The following is a 9862-nucleotide window of genomic DNA, read 5'->3' as shown; positions in this document are numbered from 1 at the left end:
TGGTCTATAGTTCAATAAATGTGAAATCGTTGTGAATTCGATGATGGACAAAATTGAATTCGCGAATTATGTGAGGACTTAATCTCAAAACACTAGTTCATGCGCGGACTGCGGGAGTGACAAAGATGGTGATTTATGTGAGCAAGGATAATTTTGTAATTTCAATTACAATTTCTCTTTTTCTTTTTCTTTTTTTTTGAAAAGTAGGAAAAGGCAACATCTTTACGACTGTCTTTTCACCACCCAAAACATTCTGAATCATTGTTCTGTTCACTTTTCTGGTCACTTAGTAAAAGGAAGCTTCCTCTGAAATCAAAAGGATATTCGTACTCCTGGTTTAGCATGTCTGGTTCGATATTCTGGTAATCAGACAATGATGTTGTCCACACTGCTATGGTGACCATCCAACTAAAAGATCCCGTACATCTTTACATACATGTCTATTGCATCAAGTTTCTCTCCGAAGTAGTGCCCGTATCGTTCCGACTTTTGGTAGAACAGGAATTGATTTATTTATTTATTTATTCTTAAAAAAAAAACCAAACACACACACCCGTACCTCCTATGGAGGTTCCAAAACCCGACCTCCCTAAATGAAGACTTGAACCAGCTGTGTAACTTTGTTTTTATTTTTTATTTTCAAAGAAAGGAAAAAAAAAAAACGGAACTTTAAAGCCTGTTAGAAAATTACTGAGCTTGACTTACATGTATTCTAACGCAAAATAAAAAAAATAAAAAAATAAAAAATACACGTGAATTGAATATTTAAACATGAAATACATATTTAGTCTGAGGACACCTACAATAAAATAGGTAACCTCAAAGATGAAACTGCAAGGACTTAGTGCAGCTTAACATAATTTAGGGTCATTTTTTGATAATTTATATTTTAAGAATATAAGTTTGACCCAAAATACAACTTAATTAATAGGAATAATATTTTTAATTAATTGTCAATTATAATGATAAAAACAGGTAAGAATATATATATTGTTTTGTCTTGGAACTATTTTTGTTCCTCAAAAAGATGCATTCCACATTGTTACGCAAGGAACCTACCATTGTACCTAACTTATAAATTAATTAAATGAAAAACAGTGAACTTAAAGTTGGCCACACTTTCTAAGTCACAATCATCATGATAATGAGATGAATAATTAACTTGATGTGATGATGAGAAGGAGATGCATAATTAGCTTTATATGAGTGTGAAATAAATTTTCCAATTCCACCTCTATATTATGAGAAAGAAATATATTTACCAAAAAAGAATAAGAAAGACATTAAAAGAACAAAATGAGTAGTGAAATGCTTTTGAAGTTTGAATATAGTCTCCTTTAACAACTAATTAGTAGCCCCTAACATTTTTGTCCTGAATATATATATATATATCAACTCCTTTAAAATAACCTTATTAATTATTTTTTGCATTCATAAAGACTTCCACTTTGCAACTAAGAATAGTTAAGGGTCAACTGCATAAAAATGTAAATGGTGTAGTACTTTTGTGGTAGTTGGATCACATTGGTAATTGATTCTTTCATTTATTTTATTTTTAAGTTATAATGTTCTGCGTAATATTTTTACCTTCTATTTAAAAAGTGTATAAAAAATATCCTTAATCTTTTCACATTGTGTAAAAATATCCCATCTGATATAAATTAAAGATATAATACACGTTTTACTCTTTTACTCTTTTGAAAATGCCAAAAGGAATATATATGCTACTAATCTCATAGTTTAGGGGTGTTATGTGCACATTACCTTATAATATATTTTGAAACTTTTTCTCTATATATATCATTAAACATTTTTTTAAAAAAACTTTGAGAATTTGTAGAATAAGGATTGAATTTTTTGAGATTTCAATTTATTCTTTTCTACTATTTTTTTTCTTTATTTTATTTTATTTTATTTTTTTTTAAATTTGCAATATTAGTGTGCACTGGTTTTCGGAATTTGAAATTTTTTTGTTTTCTTTAGTTTGCACTTTATTTTTATTTTTTATTTCTATCTTTACCTTTCTTTTATACATTTATTTTTATTTTATATTTTTATTTGTACTTGTCCATTATTGGCGTCCTCCAATAGTGTCATTTTCAGTCATCTTATATAATTATTTATTTTTATATATTTTATAAAATGATTCAGTAAGGGTAATTTAGTCAACTTAGGGTTTAAACTTGTTAGAGGGACCTATTTGAACTAGATTGAAACTTTATGGGTGTTTTTTGCACAGGAGGGGCATCCTCCAATAATGTTCTTTTTGGTCATTTTACAAAATTATTTATTTTTATACATTTTATAAAATGGTTCAGGTAATTTAGTCAACTTATGATTTAAATTTATCAGAGGGATCTATTTGTACCAAATTGAAACTTTAGATGTATTTTTTGCACGGAGTGTGATATGCACGATAAATATTTTTTACACGTGAGGGGTGTGATATGCACTGTAAATATACTTTAGAGTGTTTTCTACAGTTAACCCTTTTTTAAGACTAGAAAAAATCATTTGGTTTGTAATTCTAAAAACTGTTTTCATAAGCTCTGAAAACAGGCTATTTTATAATGAGTTTTCGTAAAACAGTTTTCAAAAATCATAACCAAACATAATTTTTTATACAATTTTTTATTTTCAGATAACAAAAAAAACTATTTTCTTAATTATAAACCAAACATGATTGTTTTCAAAACTCATTCCAGTTACTCTTCTTTTTGTCATTTCCTTTTCTCTCCTTTTCTTTTCATTCTCGTTATTTCTTCTTTTCTAATGAAACAAACATTACATATCAGTCACACTATGATGATTTATATATTCAGAATTCTAAATACAATTTTATTACACCAGGGCAATCATTTCGAATTAAGAAAAAAAAAAAAAAAAATTTAAAACTAAAGTTGGAATTCACAAGCATCTCAGAATGTATTCTCATTTGTTCTCTATTTAATTTAATTTATTATTATTTTTTTAAGTAACTCACCCAAATGGAGAGATTCGGGATTGCTTGATTTGTTAAGCATAAAACAGTTCTCTAAAATTCGAAAGATAAAAAAACTGTTAAAAATTGGTTTTTTTTTTTAAATGAATTTTCAAAAAATTGTTAATTAAGTAATTTTTAAAAAAAATTAATTTTTAAATTTTTTTGGATTTAGGGTTTGTATAAGTTTCTGATTGCATAAAACAAAAAACTATTTTTTAAAAATTAAACAAAATAGCCCTAATACTCTTTGCCATAACTCCAATGTTACACTCTAATTTTAATTTAATCAACCTAAGAAAAACATATGAAATTAATCTTAAGGCCTCATCGTCTCATTCTTACCCACTCGATCGAACTAATTATTTCACATGCTACATCTTTTAAGCTAAGGACGAACGGAATTAAAAATTGTCAACTCTTGGAGATTATTATTATTTGAGAAAGATTTTACTATTAACACATTCCATTTAAAATCATAGATCATCATGTCAATTCACAAATGGATTTGGATGTATAAACCCAACTAATGAAAACCCAAAAACCCACACACAATTAGACACAAAGCAAGCGTCACAGTGAAGTGACACGACAACGTGTCAACTTAAAAACCAACTTATGCGCGTGGCCCCACCCAACGCGCTTTTGATGGTCCCACCATCCCTCTCTCAATCCGATCCTTCCACCCTCTCCAACTTCACATTTGTGCTCTTGCAGGAACCTCCTCCTCTCTCCGCCCCTCATCCCACTTTCTCTTTCTTACATATACGTGTATGTAATACATATATACAGAAATTACTTTCTGTAGAATCTTACAATCGGTGTACCGCAATAGTTTTAATCCGAACGCAGCCAAAATCAGATATGTATAGACAAGAATAGGACTTGTTTTGGAGCTTAATAATTCATTACCATTTATTACTTCTACTATTATATATATCTCTCCAAACATAGATATTTCTCTCTATATCGGGGCACCGCATGTTGGTCTCTTTTGCTCCCTCAACAACAACTCCATGATTGTCACTGTAACCACCACCACCTCCGTCGCCGCTTAGTGTTGTTCTTTGTGAACATAAATAATGTCGCAGAAGCGACAGCAAGAGGACGGCAAGGCTCGAGTGGAGGGCAATGGTGCCGAGGACAATCGTCGAAAAGTTCCTAAGTTTTGCAAGTGAGTATCATTTTCTACTTGCTTCTTATATTTTTAAATACTTGTATTTGTAATTTGAATGTGGTAACTGAATTGGGCATGATTGAATAGTGAAATTGTGGATGAAATTGGAAAATTGTATTTTTCTTTGGCTTCCTATTTTGTGGAATTGAATTGGATTTTAAAGTTGTTCAGAAATGTGTTAATGGGTTTTGTGAATTTTATTGAAATTGAGGGGAAAATGGAGTTAATGGAGTGGATGTACTGTTTATGTTGAGATATTAAATAGGTTCGCGTTACAGGATTTTTGGTTATGTGTTTGGAGAATTGTATATTTGGGCATGCTTACAACAACAACAACTGCCCTTTTTCTCTGCTAGTTGGGGTCAGCTGTATGAATTTTAATTCTTATATTTCCATTCCGCCCTATTTAAGACCATAGTCTCGCGTAAATCAGGAGCTATTATATCTTATTTTACTAACTCTACCCATGCTAACATTCTGCTCGATAATTGGGCAGCTTATCTATTTAAAACTTACCACAATCAATGGTTGTAAACAAAGAACTATCTCCTCAACTTGTGAGGGTTCAACTCTCCATAGGGCAAACCTGTGTGCTTTGTGTGAATGTGTTATTTGCTAGGAAAAATAAAGTATTTATTAATTAGTGTTTAAGTTGGGTTGGCCAATTGGGCATGACGTTGCATGGTTATCTGCAAAAAGTAATAAATTTATGTTTATTTTAATGAAGTTGGAGTAATTGTGGAGTGTGGACCATATGGTTTTGACTAATATTAAAGCAGTGATTTTGTTTTCATGTTTTCTAACCCTTATATTTTTTAGTGTGGTAAGGGAGGTAATTAAGTTGCGCAAAGTCCAGGATTTTATGGAGCCAGTTTTGGAGCCGCTGATTCGTAAAGTTGTAAGTGCATTCTCTCACATTGTTTTGTTGGAATAATGTATTTAATGTTTTATTTGTAAAGATATCCATGGATAGAGCTTAAAACATGTTCATGATTTACTGATTTATATTATATTTATGTGGAAACTGATTGTGTATAATATCAAGTTTGTCATTTACTTAAGACTGGAGTTCTCAGTGATGCATGTTGTCACGCTCCAAACTTGAGAAAATTTCAAGTTCGAGGGTGATTGTTTATTATTTTAATTTCTTAAAAGTTAATGTTATTTTAACACATCATACTTTACAGTTAAGCGATTCTTTCAAACAAATACTAGATGAAAAAGCCTTTTTACATGCGCCTTTCTTTTAAGTTGGCCACTCCGATTCCTTATAAAAGATATTTAGTCCGTCAGGAAGCTCGAACGTCCTTCAACAAAAGCGTACCTGGACTCGAAACTGACATAGGTGGGTAGGTAGAGAATATCTAGGGGTGTGAGACAACTTGCCAACCCTTGGTTGAAGTTGGTTTAACGGACCAAAGAGTGTCACCACGACAAGTTTCATTATGTAAATACTATTTTTCTATTTCAAAAGAAAACTTACCTTTCCTGAAGTCTAGTAGAAGAGAAATAAGTTTCTTTCATTTTTGTCCCCAAGAAATCCTAAAAATAGGATAACAATACTTTCTTATACATAATACACTGTCAAATCTGACCTCTGAGTATTTAGAAGTTCGTAACTTAAGAAACCCATAACACCTTTTTGCCGGCTTACATAATTTTGGGTGTTTTAGATACATCTAAAGTTGTCAGTCTTGTGAATGGTGTATAATGAGCCAGTGGTAGATATGTAATTCCATATTCTATCTGTAATATACTAATTTGTAATAGTGTTGAGCTTCTATATTTCATAGTGGTTTCTGGTTCTGTGATTATTGCGTTTGAAATTGGCTGTACAAAATTATTTAGTAAGAACTTCTTTATGTTAATGTTGGGTTACAGGTGAAAGAAGAAGTTGAATTGGCTTTAAGAAAGTATTTGACCAGTATGAAGTGGTAAGTAGACCTTAAGGTGCTGAAGATACGTTTCTACTGATAGTAAGAAGACATGTTTCTACAGAATATAAGATGGTTAAGTTGTTCACTTTTGGTGATATATATTATATGCTTGATTCATCCTTGCACTTGTTGTTCAGGAATTGTGGGAAAGAAATACAACCTTCGGAGTTAAGAAGCTTACAATTACAGTTCTTACACAATCTCTCTCTCCCGGTATTCACTGGAACTCGTATCGAAGGAGAAGATTGTACCTCCTTAAAAGTAGCTTTATTTGATGCTGTTTCTAAGCAGATTGTTGACTCTGGGCCTGAATCTTTGGCAAGGGTGGAAATAGTAGTTCTTGAGGGAGATTTTGATGGTGAAGAAGGAAACAATTGGACACATGAAGAGTTTAGGAATAACATTGTGAGAGAGCGAGAAGGAAAGAAACCTCTTCTTACTGGGGATGCATTTTTGAATCTTAAAGAGGGAGTTGGTTTGGTGGGCGAGATTTCCTTTACAGATAATTCAAGCTGGACAAGGAGCCGTAAGTTTAGACTGGGTGCCAGAGTTGTGGATAACTGTGATGGGGTCAGAGTAAGAGAAGCGAAGACTGAATCGTTCATTGTCAGGGATCACCGTGGGGAATGTAAGTAAATTTTCTTGATATTTTTTTTTATTATTATTAATTTTAACATTTTCAACTGTATAGCTGTGAAACATTGATTGTGTACAGAGTCATAGTTAATATATGAATGGAAAAATGTACCCAGAGAACATATGAGGGACCAGACCACTGGGGAAGTATGGGGAAAGTAGAACTCATATTAATGGGTTTTCTCTCATTCTCTCTCTCCTTTTTTTTTTTTTTGGTTTTCTTTCTCTCTTTTTTACACACATAAGTACCGTATGATAAGTGGCAGCATGTCTAGTAGAATTTGCCTTTTTATTATAGAACATAAGTACTGTGCAACTCATAGCAACGGTAGTAGACTAGTAGTGACCCAGACAATCAAGTGTTGGCAACTACCCTTGGTGTATACCCTTTGACTCATTGAGCCAAAGTGGTAATGAAATCATTGGGTTTGCTCCTTTGAACTTGGTGTACATTATGGATTTAAAAAGGACATACGCTGTAGTTTTGGTCTTGGGCTCTTGATGATAATTAGTTCATGTATCGTTTAGTTTGGTCATTTGCAGTTATTTTTCCTCCTCATACACCATTAAGTTGTATGTTGAATTTGCATACTCTTTGTTTTATTGGTTTCTTTCATAATCTTAGATTCGTCGCCATTTGTCTAATATTCTGGGGAGTTCAAGTCAAATTGTCTTACATCCATGCATTAGTAGAGTAGCCTATGAAACTAAAAAGGGAGAAAGTAATATATAAGTGGTACATAGTTGACTGTGGCAGGATGTTTGAATAACTTTTCTGGATGGAAAATATTAGAATGATCTCTAATATAACTTCATTGGTTTCTGTTGCAGTGTACAAGAAGCACCATCCCCCCTCTCTGTTTGACGAGGTGTGGAGGTTAGAAAAAATTGGTAAAGAAGGAGCTTTCCACAAGCGTTTGAGTAGGGAAAGAGTCACCACCGTGAAGGATTTTCTGACTCTACTCTATTTAGACCCTACAAGGCTTCGAAATGTAATTATTGCCCCTTCCTTTTCTTTGCTTGATGTGATTCCTTTTAATATATTCAACCTTCTATCGACTGCACATTGTTTTCTAAAGGATGGAGAAATGATTTTGTGCCCAAATGCAGAAAAGATGGATAAAAAAAAAATAAATGGAAAAAAGGATGAAAGTAATGATAGCTTGTGTTTACTCGCACACACGACACAACTACTTGTGTGCATGCATGGGTAAGGAGCTTGCTGACTTCAATATCCCCTATATTGTGACAGAACAAGCACTTCCTTCTCATTAACAAAATAGTAGTCTATATTGCTATTTGTTGCTTATATAGCTGGATTCAAAGGGAACTGTCTTCACAAAAAAATTTTGACAGTAGCTTTATGTCTTCCATTCAGGAGGCACCCAACATTTATTTATAAGTTCAACATATATTAAGTCTTCAATTCAAGATTTTGAGGTTGCTGTTTTGGACCTCTTGTCCATGCAGGATGTAGACGTCTTTGTCTATATCCTTGGTCCATGGCCTTGCTTAACAAGGAATTTTTTGTTGATCAGAAGTAGACCAAATCAGTGGTTTTAAGTTTTAGTACATTCTGGGTGTGAGTATATTACCTCTACAATAAGTTTAAATGACGTCACAATTATGGTGTTTATATGTTCAAATGAATAATTATTTCAACTTCATTTGATGTATGAATCACTAACAATATTTGTTTCATGGGACTTTGCAGATCCTTGGCACGGGTATGTCTGCTAAAATGTGGGAAGTCACTGTGGATCATGCTCGGACATGTACACTCGATAAAAAGTTATACTTGTACTGTCCTCCTGGATTTCAGCCAAAAACTGGTGTCGTTTTCAATATCGTAGGACAAGTGATGGGACTACTTTCTGAATGTGAGTGTGTTCCTGTTGATAAGCTGTCTGAAACCAAAAAGGCATGTCTCTTGTGACTTTGAACTGTTTTCTTCCTTAACACCCCCCTTTCTCTCTCTCTCTCTCTCTCTCTCACACACACACACACACACACACACGCGTGTATTCTAATTCCTACATCTGGTTCCTTTCTAACTCCTTTATAATTGCCTCTGTTTTCAGGCTGATGCCCACAACATGGTTATATCTGCATTTAAAAACTGGGAGGAAGTAGTCTCCTTTGAAGACGAGGCGTCTCTTATGGATGGCTCTTTGTGCTTGTCCAATATTCTTTACCCCTCCAGCTCATCCATGACTGAGAGTTCTGATGGCAGTAGGATTTTAACTTCTCACAAGCTTGGGAGATTTGATTATCCACAACCAAGTGCGTCTTCTCCAGACGTCATGCCATCCATCTATTCCATGGGGTCTGTGAGTAGTTTGGACGATTTTGGCTTGCACAATATTGACCATATGGATCTTAAATACGATCAAATTTTCTCTGACCAAGTCCCCAACTCCCTGATCTGTGACACTTCCTCCATTACTCAAGCCTTCTGTGAGGATGAGCATCTGAAGTATTTTGATACTGATTGTGCTCTGCAAGCTCAGAATTCAAGTTTGGTATCACAGGCGGATCTACACAGTGCCGTCAATGGCTTCTTATTGTCTCGTTCTGCAACTGTTGCCACTGATAAAGCTCAAGCTCAGAGAAGATGGGCAATCTTGTTTAGTGTATTTAGATGGTTCTCAATAAGGAGGATTGTGGCCAAAAAAACCCATGGTACACAGAGGCTGAGACACCGTTAATGTGCTATCCGCAAAAATATTCCAATCATAAATGCAAATACAGTACCAGTTAGCCTGCCCGATTGAATTTTCGTGTGCAGTTGTAGTCTTTCTGTGAGGTACAAGTTGGAGTTTGTAATGGATGGCATGTACAGCTTGTGGTTCATATAATGGCCTTTTAATTTTTCAATTAGATTGTAAATTTGTAGATGTTCCTCACAGAATTTGTAGTTGTGGTTGCTTTTGCTCAAATGTGAAGCTTAAAAGCATCTGCACCAAGTTCTATGCCTTTCATACCAGATTGTAATTTTGCATGAGAATTTTGTTTAATAAATAAAAATAATAAATGTATCATCTTTTCCTTTTGGATGTGAGCACATTTAATTGGTTAATCTTTTGATGTTGTTTGTGTTGTTGCTGGTATGAGAATCTTTGGCGAGTTAGG

At 33.6% G+C, this 9862-nt stretch overlaps 1 protein-coding gene across 1 annotated transcript; it reads left to right on the top strand.

Moving 5' to 3' along the window:
- The first annotated feature begins 3672 nt into the window (after window positions 1–3672).
- LOC132283002 (calmodulin-binding protein 60 A) lies at window positions 3673–9782 on the top strand. The gene is made up of 7 exons (XM_059784871.1): window positions 3673–4154; window positions 4977–5055; window positions 6039–6091; window positions 6232–6722; window positions 7562–7722; window positions 8445–8651; window positions 8812–9782. The coding sequence occupies exons 1-7, from the start codon at window positions 4063–4065 to the stop codon at window positions 9436–9438; spliced, it is 1710 nt and encodes a 569-aa protein (XP_059640854.1). The 5' UTR covers window positions 3673–4062; the 3' UTR covers window positions 9439–9782.
- Window positions 9783–9862: the final 80 nt, after the last annotated feature.

Source organism: Cornus florida, unplaced genomic scaffold, assembly GCF_030987335.1.
Source record: "Cornus florida cultivar Cherokee Brave unplaced genomic scaffold, ASM3098733v1 CherokeeBrave_3.0.0_Hap2_Chr11, whole genome shotgun sequence".
Lineage (NCBI taxonomy): Eukaryota > Viridiplantae > Streptophyta > Magnoliopsida > Cornales > Cornaceae > Cornus > Cornus florida.
The sequence above is the reverse complement of the archived record's forward strand: the minus strand, read 5'-3'. Positions and strand labels throughout refer to the sequence as shown.

What these genes read in the sequence shown, in the direction of transcription:
- LOC132283002 (XM_059784871.1), top strand. Translation starts at nt 4,063, where the DNA reads ATGTCGCAGAAGCGACAGCAAGAGGACGGCAAGGCTCGAGTGGAGGGC. An exon ending in AAAGTTCCTAAGTTTTGCAA is followed by an intron (nt 4,155 to 4,976) that starts GTGAGTATCATT and finishes TATATTTTTTAG; the next exon opens with TGTGGTAAGGGAGGTAATTA. An exon ending in AGCCGCTGATTCGTAAAGTT is followed by an intron (nt 5,056 to 6,038) that starts GTAAGTGCATTC and finishes GTTGGGTTACAG; the next exon opens with GTGAAAGAAGAAGTTGAATT.